Below are 18,752 nucleotides of genomic sequence, written 5' to 3'. Positions count from 1 at the left end.
GTACTTGTTTAAGCTACTTAGCACATTTTGTGTGTCTCTTCATCTTATGAGCGCTTTAACTTTGAGAGCCTCCTTCCGCAGAATCACATAGTAGAGAATTGGGGGTGGGGGGGCGGGGGGGTGGAGAATGAGGGGAACTGGGGTGAGGAAAGGGATCCAGAGGTGCAATGAGGTGGATTTAATTTATGCTCAAGAATGATTCCCGTTTACCTCAGACCTTGTAAACTGGTTAAGTTGGTGCTCCAGCCACAGCCCTAGACCCTGCTTAGACCCTGATGGGGGGAGGAGGGTCTTCCTTAGAGGGCCCGCCCAGTCCGCTGCCCAGGAGTGATGGGAGGTGCGGCAGTGCGGCAGGGCAGCCCGCTCGCTGGTAGATGAGCTGATTTTCAAGCTAATACCAGACAGTCTTGCCTGGTTTTTAAGAGCCTCTTGCCTTAAAACATAGTCGTAACCTGAACACCATGCTTTTGGGGTAATGATTATGTGGATTTGCATTCTGATCAACTTGGGGAGATTAACCTGACAGCACCTGGTTTATGTAAAGGGGGCAGTTATTTTACTTTAAGGTAGCTCATGCTGGGGAATGTTGAGCATTTCATTTTAAACAGGAAGCTGTGTGAGGAAAGACACTGGCAGTGGTTCTCCCCGAGTCAGCGGGTGTTGGGGAGATGCGTTTTTCAGTTTTGATCACTGTTGAGTGAACCACACTCAGCATGGCTAGTGGTGAACCTGAGGAGGGGCGGTGAAGGATTAAAGAAAACAGACAAGAGCATATAGGTGGGGCCAGGTGGGATACTGTTCTCGGATGGAGAGACAGTGCCACAGCCTGTAAGCTGAGTCTTTATTTTATAGTCAGATCCCATGAGGCAAAGCAAGAGCGTGGTCAAGATGTTTACAATGTCCTCACCAGTTTCTAATCTACTTAATTTCATGCAGCTGAGGGCTCTGTCAGGTGCTTTGTTTTGGCAACACTTGCTGCACCTCCCGCAGCTCACATCACTCAGCCACCTGGGACCACAGGTTCAGACCATAAGGTCAAGCTTACAACCATAGCCTTGGCTATAATTGTTCTGGGAGGGCTTCGCCCTCCAAGCTGGGACTTGCACGTGGTTTTGCCACGAGAGGACCGTGCCCTCTCATTAGTCCGAGGCTTGAACCTGTCCAAACGCTGTAGCCACTCTCCACATCTCCCCCTTTTTTTGTTTTTAATCACTTCTATTTACATTATTCATCACAATCACTTGGACTTATAAGGATTATTCCAAAGTTAGGAATTGTCCAAAACTTTAAGCTATTACAATAAACATAAAAGTAAAAACTTGCTCCAGTTTACTTCGCATCAAAAGCTTTTGGCAAATTATGCAGCATAACCAAAACATCAAGAACAAAACTCTGGCCGGGACCGGTTTGGCTCAGTGGATAGAGCGTCAGCCTGCAGACTGAAGGGTCCCAGGTTCGATTCCGGTCAGGGGCATGTACCTGGGTTGTGGGCACACCCCCAGTGGGAGATGTGCAGGAGGCAGCTGATCGATGTTTCTCTCTCATCGATGTTTCTAACTCTCTATCTCTCTCCCTTCCTCTCTGTAAAAAATCAATAAAATATTTAAAAAAAAAAAAGAACAAAACTCTGGTTATTAACAAAACAACAACAAAATAATGTCAGTGCAACACAGCAACAAGAGAGAAACCAAACCACAGATATGTTAACATTTTCAGGACTATTTCCACAAAACGTAAGTTTCTTTTGCTGCTGGCGTATACCTCCTCAGAGTCCTCAGCTTTGGCTGCGCAAGACTTTACAGAAGACTGGCAGCTAACCAACGCTAGCACAGCCAGAAACATGGCTGAAGGAGTAGCTTCCAATCCCTGCTTTTCTACCATCTGCTGGGACTCAGTTATTAACTTATTCAGCTGACCCATGTTGGCACCTCAGCCCCTTGCGTAGCCTTCATTATCTTCTTCGGCATTTCGATCATCAGGGCAACTCTCAGTCTTTTGAACAGAGGGACAAGGAGCTTCTCTGGGTCCATCATGGTGATGCACCCAAATTGGCTGTACTGCTCCCTCTGGAAAGATACAAACATAACCTCTGCCCCACATCATTACCAGATCTGGTCTAAACCATTGTCCAAAAAAATATTTCTTTTAGAGAGAGTAGATCTTTGTGTCACCTCAGGTCTTGAGATGTCACAAAGCTGTCTCTCAGTTAACTTATTTTCTATCTTCTACTTTTCTACTTAATCTATATCGTCCTTGGACAAAACTTAAGAAATTTAAGAATTTGACTACGCTTCTTTGAGCATTGTTTTAGAGATCCCTTTCCTGAGATCCTGAATTTCCCATGTTTTACACCCAGCTGCTACCAAACCTACCTTACTTTTGCTTTCTGCATGTGCTTCACTGGAGCATCCTTTCACCTTACAATTATAATTCCCCCATACTCAGGCCCCACATTGGGTGCCATATGAACCGCCCTCAGCACAGCCAGTGGTGAACCTGAGGAGGGGTGGTGAAGGATTAAAGAAAACAGGCAAGAGAATATAGGTGGGGCTAGGTGGGGCACTGTTCTTGGATGGAGAGACAGTGTCATAGCCTGTAAGCTGAGTCTTTATTTTATAGTCAGATCCCACGAGGCAAAGCAAGGGTGTGGTCAAGATGTTTACAATGTTCTTGCGAGTTTCGAATCTACTTAATTTCATGCACCTGAGAACTCTATCAAGCTTTAGTTTGGCAGCACTTGCCCTCTTATTAGTCCGAGGCTTGAACATGTCCAAACTCTGTAGCTGCTCTCCACAGTTGAGCACTTCACCAGGAATGTGGCCACTTCATTTAGGGGGAGTTTTTCATCTCAGGGGTATAGAAATAATTGTCATTGTGGTTTAATAGATGACAGTTAAAGTGTAAGATCAGTGCCTCCTGATTACAGTGGCCTCCACTTGTCCCAATTCTGAGGTCAGTCTGCTCATCTGACCACCCCAGGAACTCTTTGTCAGTAGCCCCTCATGGAGTGGATGCAGTAGCTTGTCTCATTCTGGGGAACATTCCTCCTGTTTTCTGTGATTCCTCAGAGTTCCTTTTCTAAACCTGTTCTGTTGGCTGTCTTTAAGGGTAGGGTCTTTCCTGGACTGTCTGGTGATCCTAGTCTCTATGTACTAGTAAGTGTGAGGTGCTAAAATGCTGATTGAAAAGGGCAGGTGTATATTGAGTGCAGGCTATAGGTAGAGTAATTGACTGGTCAGGGACCTGCCATTTTTATTTTTTAATTTATGGGGAGGGGGGGACAAGTTGTTTTCCATTTATTTATGCATTCGTTGGTTGATTCTTTTTTTAAGTTCATTTTTATTGTCTGTGTCCATGGGCTATGCCTATATGCATATAAATTATTTGGTTAATCTCTGCCCATCCCTGCCTGTCCCCTCCCCCTCCCCTTCCCGCTGAGATCTGTCAGTCTGTTCCATGCTTCCATGTCTCTGGACCTATTTGTTCATCAGTTTATTTTGTTCATTTGATTCCACATATAAGTACAGTCATGTGATATTTTTCTTTCTCTGACTGGCTTATTTCGTTTAGCATAATAATCTCCAGGTTCATCCATGCTGTCTCAAAGGATAAGAGATCCTTCTTTTTTACTGCTGCATAGTATTCCATTATGTAACTGTACCACAGCTTTTTCATCCACTCATCTACGGATTGTTTCTAGATCTTAGCTATTGTAGATAACACTGCTATGAACATAGGGGTGCATATGTTTTTTTCTGATCAGTGATTCAGGATTCTTAGGATATTTTTCCAGAAGTTGGATCACTGCAGTTTCATTTTTTATTTTTTTAGGAATCTCCATACTGTTTTTCACAGTGGCTGCAGCAGTCTGCATTCCCACATCCCAGCAGTGTGCTAGGGTTCCCTTTACCCCACATCCTCGCCAAAACTTGCTGTTTGTTGGATTGTTGCTGGTAGACATTCTGAAAGAATGTGAGGTGATATTTTATTATGGTTTTATTTGCATCTCTCTGATGATTAGTGACATTGAGCATTTTTTTCATGGCTCTTGGCCATCTGCATGTTTTATTTGGAGAAGTGTCTATTAAGGTCTCTTGCCCAGTTTTTAATTGAATTGTTTGTCTTCCTTTTGTTGAGTTCTATGAGTTCTTTATATATTTTGAAAATTAACCCCTTATTAGACGTATCACTAGCAAATGCATTTTCCCATACAGTGAGTTCCCTTTTAATTTTGAGGATGGTTTCTTTTGCTGTGCAGAAGCTTTTTAGTTTGATGTAGTCCTAATTGTTTATTTTTTCCTGTGTTTCTTTTGCCCTAGAAGATGTATTGGTGAAAATTCTGCTACATGAGATGTCTGAGATTTTACTGCTGATGTTTTCTAAGATTTTTATGGTTTCACAGCTTAAATTTAAGTCTTTTATCCATTTTAAGTTTATTCTTGTGTATTGTGTAAGTAGATGGCATAGTTTCATTTTTTGCATGTACCTGTACAGATTTCCCAACACCATGTATTGAAGAGACTGTCTTTACTCCATTATATGCTTTTGCCTCCTCTGTCAAATATTAATTGACCATATTGGCGTGGATCAATTTCTGGGGTCCCTGTTCTATTCCATTGATTTATATGCCTGCTTTTGTGCTTGTACCAGGCTGTTTTGGTTACAATGGCTTTGATATACGATATTGTGATCCCTCCAACTTTGTTCTTCTTTCTCAAGATTGCTGCTACGGTTCGGTGTCCTTTTAGGTTCCATATAAATTCTTGGAATATTTGTTCTAGATCTGCGAAGTATGCTGATATATATTTCTTTGGGTAGTATGAACATCTTAATGATGTTAATTCTTCCAATCCGTGAACACAGTATTTTCTTCCACTTGTTTGTATCTTCCTTTGTTTCTTCTTTTTCTTCTTTTTTTTAATGTCTTATAGTTTTCTGAGTATAGGTCGTTTACCTTCTTGGTTAAATTTATTCCTAGTTCCTTATATTTTTCATTGCAATGGTAAATGGGACTGTTTTCTTAGTTTCTTTCTGAGAGTTCATTATTGGTATATAAAAATGCCACTGATTTCTGGATATTAATTTTGTTCCTGCTACTTTGCCAAATTCATTTATTAAATCTAGTAGTTTTTTGGTGTAGTCTTTAGGGTTTTCTATGTACAATATCATGCTATATGCAAATAATGACAGTTTTAATTCCTTCTTTCCAATTTGGGTGCCTTTTATTTTTTTCTTCTTTTGTGATTGCTATTGCTAGGACTTCTAGTACTAGGTTGAATAAGAGTGGTGAAAGTGGACATCCTTGTCTTGTTCCTGTTTTTTAAGGGAAACTCTTTCAGTTTTGCCCATTGAGTATGATGTTGGCTGTAGGTTTGTCATATATGGCCATTACTATGTTAAGGTATGTTCCCACTATTCCCACTTTCCTGAGAGTTTTTATTAAGAATGGGTGCTGGATTTTGTCAAATGCTTTTTCTGTATCAATTAATATGATAATGTGATTCTTAAAATTATGTTTCTGTTAATTTTAGAAAGGAAGGGGGAGTGAGGGAGAGAAGGAGGGAGGGAAGGAGGGAGGCAGAGAGAGAGAGAAAGAGAGAGAGAAAGAGAGAGAAACATCGATGTGAGAGAGAAACATCATTGATTACCTTGTATACGTGTCCCAACCGGGGATTGAACCTGCAACCTGGGCATGTGCCCTGACTGGGAATTGTACCAGTGACCTTTTGGTACATGGGGCAGTGCTCAACCAATTGAACCACAGCATCCAGGATTGATCATGTGATTTTTATCCTTCATTTTATTTATGTACTAGATAACATTTATTGATTTGCGAATATTGTACCAACCTTGCATCCTAGAATAAATCCCACTTGGTCATGGTGTATTGTTGGATCCCATTTGCTAATATTTTGTTGAGGATTTTAGCATCTATGTTCATCATGCTATTCGCCTGTAATTTCTTTCTTTGTAGTGTCTTTATCTGGTTTTGGAATTAGGATAATGCTGGCCTCATAAAAAAATTTGGAACTCTTCCATCTTCTTGAGGTTTTTATAATAATTTGAGGAGCATATTTGTTAGTTCTTCTTTGAATGTTTGGTAAATCTTGCCCGTAAATCTATATGGTCCAGGACTTTTGTTTGTTGGAAGTTTTATTTTTTATTTTTTTATTACTTCTTCAATTTCATTAGTTATTGGCCTATTCAGATTTTCTGAGTCTTCCTGAGTCAGTCTTGGAATTCTATGTTTCTAGGAATTTGTTCATTTCACCCAGGTTGTCCAGTTTGTTGGCATATAGTTGCTCATAGTATTTTCTCACAATCCTTTATATTTCCATACTATCAGTTATTACTTCATCTCTTTCACTGCTGATTTTATTTATTTGGGTCCTCTCTCTTTATTTCTTGATGAGTCTGGCTAAAGGTTCATCAATCTTTATATTTTTAAAGAACCAGCTCTTGGTTTCATTGATCTTTTCTATTTTATTTCTTTTTTAGTCTCTATGTTATTTATTTTTGCTTTGATCTTTAGGCCTGTAACACTGTGAACTTCTCTCTCAGGACTATTTTTACTGTGTCCCATAAACTTTGTGTTGTTGTGTGTTCATTTTCATTTGTTTTCAGGAAGTTTTTTATTTCAACCTTGATCTCATTGGTAACTCATTCATTGTTTAATAACACACTATTTAGCTTCTATGTGTTTGCATGTCTTTGAGTGTTTTCATTGTAGCTGATTTCTAGCTTCGTGCTGATGTGATCTAAGAAGATACCTGATATGATTTCAGTCTTCTTAAACTCTACATAGTGTAGAGACTTGTTCTGTGTCCTAACATGTGGTCTGTCTTTGAGAATGTTCCATGTGCACTTGAGAAGATTGTATATTCTGCAGTTTTGGGATGAAATGTTCTGCAAATATCAAATCCATCTTATCTAGTGTATTGTTTAAGGGTGCTGTTTCCTTGTTGATTCATTGGGTGATTCTTCTATGTGCCCTGTCCAGAGATCAAACCGGAAACCTTGGTGTATCCAGGCAATGCTGTAATCAACTGAGCTACCTCACCAGGATAGGACCTGTCATTTCTTGGCATGTCCCCAACTGTGATTATTTATAGGTCTTTTCTCTTGTTGAGTTTCCCCAGAGAGGAATCCTTTAGTTTCTTCTTGCTGTGGTGGGCTAGCTTGTTGTTGTTGTTTTTATAACTAAGAGGGAGCATGCGTCCACATTGAACCCACCAATCTGCATGTAGAATTTTTCCTTAATCTGTTATTTAGTGTAGCACTCAAGAGTTCAGCTCTTGAGTCTCCATTGTCTTAGTTTTCAACCTTCTCAGAGAAAAACTCAGTCTCCAGGATGAGGGAAGGGATGCTCCTGGTTTGGAGTGGGGGGGTGAGGTCGTAAATAGATTTTCAACCCATTGTCGTGTGTTTGACCCCACCTGTGCCCCTGCCTTCAGCGGTGTCTCCTGTCTGAAACTGATTTCTCCTGTCTCCCTCCCAGCACTCACCTTTTCTAGTCGGCTCCATCCACTGCTCCTTGGCAATCTGTTTCCAACTTTCAGAAGTTTGGTTTCTGGCCTGTGGTTGTCTCCTTTCCCCATCGGTCTCTCTCAAATCCCTTTACTGCAACTTTAATGATATTTGAAAAGGCAGAGAAGGCAAACAAGGGTTCATCTGCTGTGTTTAATGGAAAGTGCACACAGATTCTCTAATGAGCAATCTAGAGGGGGATGAATAAACCCCTGTGGTTATAAACTTACCTTGTTTTATAGTGTTTGAGGCCCTGCTTTTTGTAAAAAGCTTCTTCAATAAAAGGACCATGTTGGAGAGCCGTTGTTTATATTCACCTCATAATACTTCAAATCCTAGTAAAAGTTAGAGGGGATCAGAGACAAGTAAGCATGACTGTTCAGCCAAGGCCCATGGACGATTGGATGGTGGGAGGTTCCACTGCCCTGGCCTTTTCTACAAACGCAGATTTAATCTGGATTTCCTACTTTTATAAGTGCTAAGGGAGGGTTAATATGTGGGCTTCACACCTGCACAGACCCCAGAACCGTTGGTATTTCTGCTTTGCCATGTCTGGGCCATGAGCAGATTAACTGGTTGGAGCCTCAGTTTCCTGAACTAAAAATGGGGGAAATAGTGCTTTTCTCCCTAAGTTATTAGGTTTGAATGAATTAATGTTTGCAAGTGCTTAGTCTTGTGTGACCACGTAGGACACATCTTATTTACTTTAGTATATTCTAGGTCTCCTTTTGTATCTTGCGTCACTGCTCACTGTGGTCAGCCTAGAGGCTCTTGTTACCCTCACTCCTCCTCAGTGTTGAGTAATTATTATAGTTAGCGGTTGGTCCCCGAACAGAGCACAGTTCAGACAATTAAATGGGTGGGCATGAATGCTTTCTGAAGGCACTGCGTGACATTGGGGTTCAGTGTCCCAGCCGTTCATAATGACCATTGTATGCTCATGGCACATAACCCACATTTTAAGAAAGTACTTACTATTAGAGAATGTTTTTGAAGACGTATGGGGTAGGTAGATTGGAGCCAGGAAGTAGATCTTTTTAGATCTGCTGTTACTATACCCGGAAGAGTTAAAGTGAGCAGAAACTTACAGGTAACTCTTGTGTAAGTGGCATGGTTGCTCACGGGGGCAATTCGAATAATCAGGCAATAATAATAAAGTTCATTATCTCTCCTAAGTATTTTAAATAGAAAAGAGCAGATGACCAGAGAGAAATACATCTGTGATCTCTTTACCGTAGGGAATAGGTCCCAAACCAAACATGAAGAAAGATTCTCATATTTGTCCTGGTTCCGTTTTCTACCCGCCCTGTTCGGGCCCTTCCTAGTTTCTGGGTTCTCCACAGCAAATATCTTAGTTTCTTAGTTTCCTAGTTTGCCCTTTCCCCTGTCTTTCCCTCCACACATATTCCTATATAGATATGTGTATGTCTTAGATAAAATCTGAATTGTGCTTTGTATTCTGTTATGAAGCTTGTATCATCCACCTATATTGTGAGCATATTCTCCTTCTTTCCCCATAACCATTCCATTTTAACCTTTCAACAATCCCTTTCTGACATGGGCAGATATTCCTTAGAGAAGAATTCCGAGTAATACATGTAAAGAAATGAGGAAAGGATAAAATCACCATTGGAGCACCTCAGGAATAAATGCTGCAGGCGGCACCACAAATGAGTGCTGAAGTTAGCTCAAAGCACCTCCCCCAAAACACTTACTAATTACTGTGGTTTTTTTAAACAAATATCCAAAAATTCCTTGACATTCTTTCCTCTGGGAGGTGGACCTTAATTCTCCTCTCCTCTGAGTGTGGCCTGAACTTAGTGACTCACTTAGAAGGAGCAGAGGAAAGAAAAAGACAACTGGAAACCTTATAGTGAGAGACCTGATAGACCTCCCTAAGTGATCATGGTTATTTCACCAGTAAAAGTCATGTTGAAATCATGAGATATCACAATAAAATGTGATGCGGGGGGGATGCCGCCCCTGTGGTGTTCTTCCAAAAGCCTATCACCCAAGTCTAAGCACAAGGAAACATCAGACAAATCCAAATTGAGGGAAATAGTGTAAAATACCCACCAGTAGGCTTCAAAATAGTCAAGGTCATGAGAAACAAGGAAAGACTGAGGAACTGCCAGGAAGAGAAAGGAGGGAGACAGGATGACTAAACACCACGGAATGCAGTGGAATCTCAGATTGGATCCTGGAGGAGAAAAAGGTTTCAGAAACCACGGTGTCCAAAGTTGGAAATAATATCCCTGTTTGCTAGTACCATGCATTTCTTTGATAACGTAGTTTTTTTGTTTGTTTGTTTGTTTTGTTTTTTTAAGAGGTGGTACATTATATAGCTGTCAGGGCATTGAATTATTTTTATGGTGGTAGAGATGCTTTTGCAGGAAACCTTTAGATGGCAGCATCTCTCACCGTAAACCTCATTCGGAACAGAATTTCTCAGATGTGTAAGATGTTTGACACGGGAGGATGCTCAGAATTGGGCTGACTCATCCCTTCAGTGTGTGGTGATGGAGCTGAGGCCCCCAGGGGCTCAGGACCTTGGCTCAGGGCTGAGCCGCTGGGAGAGCTGTGGACCCCTGTCTGGCCCTCTTCCCACCACCCTTCCTCTTGACCTGTGTGAAATGTTTCCTGGCTCTGTGGCCTTGTTAAAAGCCCATGTTCAGCATCAGGCAATCAAGGAAAATGAGAGTCCAGTGAGATTTGGGACCAAAATGTAATATGATGTTTCAAAGCAGCAGACAAAATAGGTAATCTTTTTTGGGGGTAAGCAGATTTATTTAGATACAATTCTCATAGCATACAATTCACTCATTAAAGTGTATACTACAGCAATTTCTAGCATAGTCACAGGTTGTGCAACCATCAGCACACCCTAATTTTAGAACATTTTTATCACCCTAGAAAGAAGTCCCATACCCGTAAGCCAACACTCCATAAGTCTGCATATCTCCCAGCCTCTGGCAACCATTCATATTTTGTCTCTTATTAATTTGTCTCTTCCAGACATTCATATGAATGTAATCATATAGTATGTGGTCTTTGGCGACTGGCTTTTTTCAGTTAGCATAATGTTTTCAGGTTTCACCCATGTTATGGCATGCCTGAATCAGAACTCCATTCCTTTTTATTGCCCAATAATATTCCAGTGTGTGGATATATAACATCTTGTCATCAGTTGATGGACATTTGGCTGTTATGAATAATGCAACTAGGAACATTCACGCACAAATTTTTGTGGGAATGTACATGCACATAGAAGTGGAATTGTTGGGTCAATTGATAACTCTTTGTTTAACCCTTTTGAGGAACTGCCAAACTATTTTCCAGAGTGGCTGCTGTACATTGCTCTAGCAACGTGGGAGGGTTCCATTTAGTCTTAGTAAGAATTCCAGATTTCCCAATAAGTTGGGGTTGCGGGAGAAGGGAGAGATTTGACTCTGAAGCTCTCTTGTATCTCTGACTCACACACCAGACTGGCTGCTGTGCCTGTGTGCAGGCAGCCGTGTCAGCTGCCAAGAAAGCAGTCGTCTTCTCTGCCCCACACAGTTGCCATGCGTCACAGCCTGATAAAATGCCTGCATTCTGAGGCTGCTCGGAGTGTGTTGATATTACAGGCTGGCTGTTTGCAATCCTTGCCTCCTGACTTCGGAGCGACCAAGCCACCCAATCATCTTTGTCCCAGTTGGAGAAAAATTCCAAAGATAAAACCCTTCGCCACGAGCTGTCCAGGTTTGAACATGTCAAAATCACTTGCTTGACACACACCGAGGACAGCTGTAGGGACGTCACCGCAGAAGAGCAGCTTGGTTTCTGTCCAAGTTTACATTCTCAAAACTGACCTTACCCACTTCTTCTTTGGCAGCGCAGGCTGGACATTCCCGTGTCTGTACTGAGATGACTCTGTGTGTGTGTGTGTGTGTGTGTGTGTGCGCGCGCGTGCGCTCAAGGGAGGGGAGAGGGCTGGCTCTTCCTTTAGGCATGTTTGGGTCCTGGTGAGGACACACACTGCACATGCTGAGCTTTGCATCTGGAAAAAATTAGCCACACTCAGATCTTTCCCACTACAGGTCCCGTCAGGAAGCCCAAGTATGTGGAAAGCCCCAGAGTGCCTGGAGATGCAGTTATAATCCCGTTCAGAGACGTGTCCCAGCCAACAGAGCCTAATGAGAATGGTAAGAATCTGTTTTCAATGATCCCTCCCCCTCAAGCCCCCCAAAGATTGTATGTAAGGACATTTCATTTCTGAGTGAAACTTGAGTGCCTCTTGCAGGAATGCTTTTACTAAACTGAATGTGTTTGGGAGAGTTTTTTTCCCCCTCAGCTAGTTACAGAGGTCTGTTCCACTAATGTGCATTCTTGGAATTACTAGTGTGTGCATAGTGTAGGAATAGCTGAGTTGGTACATATGCAGTGTTTAAGGGTTCACTCTTATTTCCTCTCAAGTTTGACCTCCCCGGCAAGGGGGGATATGGAAAAGCAGCCACGAGAATGCTTCCAAGACGTTGTTTTGTTTTTTAGTACTCCATCGTTTTAGAATATTCAACAATAGGCTTTCACTGGACAGCTGAAACTTTAGCTGCATGAAGCTTCTAATAATTAGTTTACTTAAAACCATTTGGTAGCTTTTGAATGCTTATTTCTTAACATCTAAAGTTTTTCTTTAGGGGAATATAGAAGTGGGCCAAAAAAAACCCACACACCCAAAAAACCCAAACTAATTGAAACCTTTTCAAGAAGACATTTTATATTTTGCTTCCCCCCCCCCCCAATATCTGGAAATATGTGTAACAGGCATTAAAAACTTAGAGCATTTCATAGATGTATTAATATTTTTTTATTTTTTTAAATCAATTTAAGAATTTACCCCTTTGTTCCTTTCTTGGGGTAAGGGGTTGCCCAACTGACAGCTCTTTGGTATTTAATTTGTGTTTTGAATTTACATCCTATTTTCCTAAATAAACATGTTAAGGAACCCTGGCTTACGTAGGTAACCTGTTTTATCCTCAGTGTGGGCACAAGCTCATGTAGTAATGCTGAAAGAGACAGGAAAACACATCCATATTTGCACTTAGAAATATCTGGCACCCTGCTCTCCTAAGTTGTGGGGTGTGGGCATACAGCCTCTTTATGTTCTAACCACCAGGTGTGTGTTCTCTGTTTCTGCATTTTGTGTGATGGGGAGTGGGTGGGAACATGGAGTGGGGTGGTGGTGCTGAAAATAAAGCTAAAAAAAATGAATTGAGAGAGGAGGGATTGGCAAAAAAATGAAAATTGGGAAGAGGAGTTTGGGATGGGTGGTGGATGAGATGGGGCCAGGAGCTGGGCACATGGGACAGGGAAGAGGAGGTAGAGTGTGTGGTTTGGCATGAGAAATTCCACCCTTTTTCCTCTGGCCAGGCACCCAGTCATTAGGCGTAGGTAGGAGGTTCACACTCGGATTTGTGCTGAGGGACAGGCAGGGTAGTGCGGTGATGAAGACAGGAGAGTCCATGGTGGTATCTGGTTAGGATGGCCATCCTACATACATGAGGACCCTCTTCGTTGTGAATTCATAGGTTCAGGGTGTCCGTGTGTTGATCTGTTCTCATTTATGTTCTGAGTGTTGAATAGAAAAATAAAACACTGTTTCTCTAAAGTAAGTATCAGTCATCTTCCCATTTCAGAATAAGCCTGCCACCTTTTGCCCTCATTCCCACCCCAAAAGTCTTTGTAATCCTGGGTGGTTATGTCCCTTGCATTTTGGCTGGCCTAGCCTCCATTATATAACCTCTTCCTCCCTGATGGAGAGTATTGTTGAGTTCCTGTCTAGGGTTTATTACTTATGCTAGAGTGAGAATGGGGGAGAAATTTAGGATTTTTATTGGGCAAAGAAAAGAGTTTATAAATAGCTTCCATTGTCAACTTCCCTCCTCTTGCTCAAGGCAGAATTGGCTGTCTTTCTGGGGGTGAGGAGGCATTCTTATGCTTGGCGCCAGCTGAGCTGAATTCAAGTGTAGTGATTGATATTGCTGGAGTTGCCTGTAGTTTTCATGAGCACTCACTGCTAAGACTTAAGCTCTTGGATTTGACATCAGTCTCCAGGGGATCTGAAATTATGACATACCTGGGCTGTGAATAAGGATAAGAAGTTTCCAGAAGTTTTGCATAGAATTAAAAAACAAGGGTACGTTTTCTCTATTTTAGGTGTTTGGAAAAGGGGTATTGTTCGTGTTTGTGGGCACATGGTCGTTTTGTGGTTAGTCATGGTGTTGGTGGAAGACCAAGCAGAGTTAACTGTTAGGTGAGGAGGAGGTGGTTGCCTAACAGAATCCAAGTTGACAGAGAGTCAAGGATGGTGTGTTTTGTAATTCCCATGGAATCCTTTAAATTTCAATGGGATTAAGTTTGACATATTAACATGTACATTTTTTGTCCAGGTCATTGAACCTACCGGAGAGGCTGGGCTGAATTAAAGCTAATTGAGTTTGAGTTTGACCCAAGCATGTACAGGTCCACTTCTAGGGCTTCATTTCATCACTTAAGTTTTAGTTTAAATCTTGGGCTTATGCTTTCCATATTTCCTTTGGGCATTTTTTTTTTAAATCTCTAAGACATTTTTCCAGGTGCCGTCAATAATAGCATCTCAGTCTTCACCAGACTAACAAACTCTATGAAAATAGCTCCTAGCAAAGTGCTTTCAAAATTTCACATAGACTCATGAAATATCTTCCTAAATGTGCTTCCTAAATGTTTGCCATACCCTCTCCAGGCTAGCTGCCTTGCTTTATGGTCATGTAGCTCCATAAATTCTTGATTCTTGGCTTTCTGTATAAAATTTAAATCAAAGTAAAATAAAATCAATGAGTACTTTGAAATTATTAATTTATAAGTAATTACAGTTACATATAAGTTGCATATTTTAGCCACCTGGGAAGTGGTTATATGGACAGATGGACATTTTTTTAATGCAAGCAAAGAACCTGTTAAAAGTTTGAATTCATCTGGAGACATCTTTAGGGAAAGACATTCTACTCTATTCAATGTTTTAAAATATTTTTGAAGAACAGCATTTTCTACTCGGCAAAAAAGAGTGAGTTAATGAGGTCCTAAAACAAAATACAATCCCTCTTTTCCTATCAAATGGCTCTGTCACACAGAATGAGTTCTTCACAAATAAGCCTTCTATCGTAAAGCAACATATTGTTTAGGGGGAAAATGTCATTTACCCACAAAATAATACCATTGCCTTAAGGGCAAGTAAAAAACTGGATAAGTTAGAGAGGATTACTAAGTTACAATAGGATTCACAGCTGTGTTTCTTTAAATTAAGGGCAACCATAATCCATTTAGGTCGGCTTCAATCTGTCATTAGCTACTTGAGCAAGCTTTGATGGGGAGGGGTGAGAAAGTTTTAGTCTTATGAGTCATTGCTCGGTGAAGATCAATCTCAAAATATGATTAAACATTTTTTTCTGGCAGTCTGGTTAGCAAGTAAAACTGACACATACAAAACAGCAGAATCATTAAATGCCAAACTCTCTTATTGGGAGGTGTGGGTCTTTTTTAGATCTGTGTTTAAGTTAATATCGATGCCTTATGTTTTTGGTTATTTTTTCAGGCATTTAAAAAGATGTAGAGAATGAAAAGGGTGTAAAAACTAATGGCATTTGTCTACCCACTCCTCAGGTAAACAAATAAAACATAACTGTTTTCTCCAGACCTTATTCTTCCTTTCCCAAGCGATAACCTAGCTCCTGCTATTGATTTTCAGCTTCTTCTTAGAATAGTAATGGACTATTTGATGAATAGTCAAGTAAAGTTTTATTAAACTAAAGTACAGAGAGGGGACACACCTGGTATGTGTGTGGTGAAGAGAGACTAGAGGTAGAATATCCATTCATTCTCTACTTCCTTAAATAAATATTAATTACATTCCTATGCTGTGAAAAGCTCTATGTTGGGTGCTATTTGAGATGGGTTATCAAGCATAGGTCTTTTCTTCACAGAGGCTTAGAGTCTGATTGCGGATTAAAGGCCCTGTGTACAGAGTGATTATCATGCGAGGGGGGAAGTAGTGTTGACTGATTCCAGCTGTGTGATGAATCGGATGCACATGAAGGCACCAGGAAACACTTAATTGGTTGGACCTATGCCTTAAGATTTACCTGGCATCGGATAGAATGAGCAGGAAGCAGACTAGAATCAGAGAAAGGCTGTAAAGTGAGAAAATAAGATCTCAGATTAGAACAGGATCAGGGAAGAAGAGGTGATGAACAGGAAGATTCATGAGAAAGTGCAAGGGCCAGGAGCTGTTAGAGGCAAAGATGATGACATCCAGGCTTTTTATTTACTTATTTTAAATCTTTATTGTTGAAAGTATTACATATGTCCCCCTTGTCCTCCCATTGACCTCTTCTCGCTCACCCCTGCCCACTTGCAGGCTTTGAGAGTACGTTTAGAGCAGTGGAGGAGAGGAAATGATCCATTTCAGTTTGAGTTCAGTTCCAGGCATGTTCAGTTGGAGGTGCTGGTGGAGCATTTAGGTAAAAGTGTCCAATGAACAGTTGGAAAACCAAACTGGTGCTCAAGAAAGAGCTCAGGACGTCAACTGGGCAGCCTTTGTTTACAGGAGATCAGATATGTTAGACTAAGGACAAGGTCATTGAGAGAAGAGGACTGAGGAGCACCAGCTAAGGGGCAGGAGGAGAACCCGTAAAACCACACATATCCTGGAACCATGGATTTTCCCTCTGTGTGTCTTTCATGGTGGCCGCTGCTTGCCCCTTGCAGGACAGTATTTGTAAGGTCAAAATATACAGGAATAACAAAAGAGGAAGTGGACTGTTCTAAAAACCTATTACTGTGCTTAACAGGGATGTTTGAGGAGAGTTGTGAAGGTGAATGAGTTTGAGTTGTAGGTAGGTGATAAGGAAGTGGAATTGGTGGGGCACGACCCCTGTTTCTACCCCAAGGAGTTGAGAAGGTAAGGGAAGATGAGAGGTCAGTTATTAGGGTGAGGAGTGTGTGAGACTATGGCTTATTCATTTTTTAATATATTTTTATTGATTTTAGAGTGGAAAGGAGAGGGAGAGGGAGAGAGAAACATCAATGATGAGAGAGAATCATTGACTGACTGCCTCCCGCATGCCCCCCACACTGGGGATCGAGCCCGAAATCTGGGTGTATGCCCCGAGTGGAAATAGAACGGTGACCTCCTGATTCATAGGTTGACACACATCGGCCGGGACAGCTTATTCATTTATTTTTAAGAAAAGGGAGAATTTAATACAATTGGACACTTAAGTCAGAGGTTCTCAAAGTGTGTATAGGCTGCGGACTTCTAGGTGTTACTTGTAGGGATCCATAAGGTCAAAACTCATTTCATAATAACACTAAGAAGGTATTCCCATTTCTTTTGTGAGGAGATTTGCAGTGCTGGTGTAAAGAATCATTGGTAAAACTTCTGATGCCTTAGTTCATGCCAAGGTAGGGACACCTGCTATTTTAGGGCCACACAGGATATTTTCCACCACCACTCACTTGCATCAAAAATAATTCACCGAAGAATGTCTTGGTGAAAGACTAAAAATAACGAATGTTATTAAATCTTGACCCTTGAGTACTCATCATTTTAATATTCTGTGCGGATGAAATGAGGTTTGCCTGCTAGAAGAGGCTGGTTGTCCCCAGGAAAAGCACTGGTATGACTGTTTGCATTACAAGCTGAACAGTCTTCTTCCTTCCTTCCTTCCTTCCTTCCTTCCTTCCTTCCTTCCTTCCTTCCTTCCTTCCTTCCTTCCTTCCTTCCTTCCTTCCAATGGACTATCAGTTTTACTTGAAAGAATGACCAACAAACCATGCTTATTCAGAATTTGGTATTTGACACACATTTTCTCTAAAAGGCACAAAATGCCTATGTTGCTTCAATTAAAAAAAAACAAAAAAACATGACAGGATTAGTTGCCAATGGTAAAATTTGACCTTTCACGTGAAAATTATATTTTGGGGAGTTTGCATCTGTCACATTGAGATTGACGGCTTTCTAAGACTTTTTTTTAAGTTTATTTTTAATAAAAATCGTATGTATTTAAGGTCTACAGCATGGTTATTTTATATATATATATATATATATATATATACACATAGTGAAATGATTACTATAGTCAAATTATCATATATTCTGACACAGTTACCATTTTTTATTATGTGGAGATCAGCTGAAATCTACTCCATTAACAAATTTTCATGATTCAATACATTATTATTAACTATAGTCACCATGCCATCCATTAGATCTCTAGACTTACTCATCCTGCATAAGTTTTTAGACTTTAACTAACATCTCTCACCTGATTCCTCTTCCCTGCCCGTAGTAACCACTGCTCTGCTTCTATGTGTTTGACGTTTTTCAGATTCCGCATAAGCGATCATGCAGTTTTATCTTTATGTATCTGACTTATTTCACTTAGCAGAATCCCCTCTAGTTCCATTCATGTTGTCACAGGTGGCAGGCCTTCCTTCTTTTTTATGGCCATATACTGTTACATTATATATAGGGGTGGACAAAATTAGGTTAAATTACCACCCGTCATTACCTAAAGGATAAATCATAAGAGTGTGCGATAATGAAAATAATAATAAGACAAAAGTACAAATAAACAATACAAAAGTTCAATAATACAAAAATAAACTGTTTTGCATACTCACAATTGTAAACCTACTTTTGCCTACCCTGTATATGTGCCACAATTTATTTAGTCATCCATCCTTAGACAGCTAGTTACATTGTTTTCTTCCTTTTTTTTATTGTTTAAAGTATTACATCTGTCTCCTTCCCCCGCCACCCCCCCCATTGACCACCAACCACTCCCACCCCAAAGGGCAAGCCCCCACTGCCCCAGTGTCTGTGTCCATTGGTTATGCTTATATGCATGCATACAAGTCCTTTGGTTGATCTCTGACCCCCACCCCCTTCCCTGCCCCTTGTCTCTGGATCTATTTTTGTTCATCAGTTTATGTTGATCATTATATCCCACATATGAGTGAGATCGTGTGATATTTATCTTTCTCTGACTGGCTTATTTCGCTTAGCATAATGCTCTCTTCTTCCATCCATGCTGTTGCAAATGGTAAAAGTTTATTCTTTTTTACCACAGCATAGTATTCCATTGTGTAGATGTACCACCATTTTTTAATCCACTCATCTGCTGATGGCACTTAGGCTGTTTCCAAGT

The 18,752-nt window shown here is 40.8% G+C and overlaps 1 protein-coding gene across 15 annotated transcripts in view; it reads left to right on the top strand.

The window, feature by feature from the left end:
* The window catches only part of TANC1 (tetratricopeptide repeat, ankyrin repeat and coiled-coil containing 1), a 240,703-nt gene that overhangs the window by 135,914 nt on the left and 86,037 nt on the right, over window positions 1-18,752 (top strand). For 12 of the 15 annotated variants that reach the window (XM_059704362.1, XM_059704351.1, XM_059704352.1 and 9 more), the window contains one exon: window positions 11,607-11,711. The exons of the other annotated variants lie outside the window; for them this stretch is intronic. In XM_059704362.1, the coding sequence (XP_059560345.1) occupies window positions 11,607-11,711 (105 nt within the window). The remainder of the gene's footprint in view (window positions 1-11,606; window positions 11,712-18,752) is intronic. 15 annotated transcript variants of the gene reach the window in all.

The sequence above is a fragment of the Myotis daubentonii genome, chromosome 7 (assembly GCF_963259705.1).
Source record: "Myotis daubentonii chromosome 7, mMyoDau2.1, whole genome shotgun sequence".
NCBI classification, from domain to species: Eukaryota; Metazoa; Chordata; class Mammalia; order Chiroptera; family Vespertilionidae; genus Myotis; species Myotis daubentonii.
This window is presented reverse-complemented; position numbering and strand designations above follow the sequence as displayed.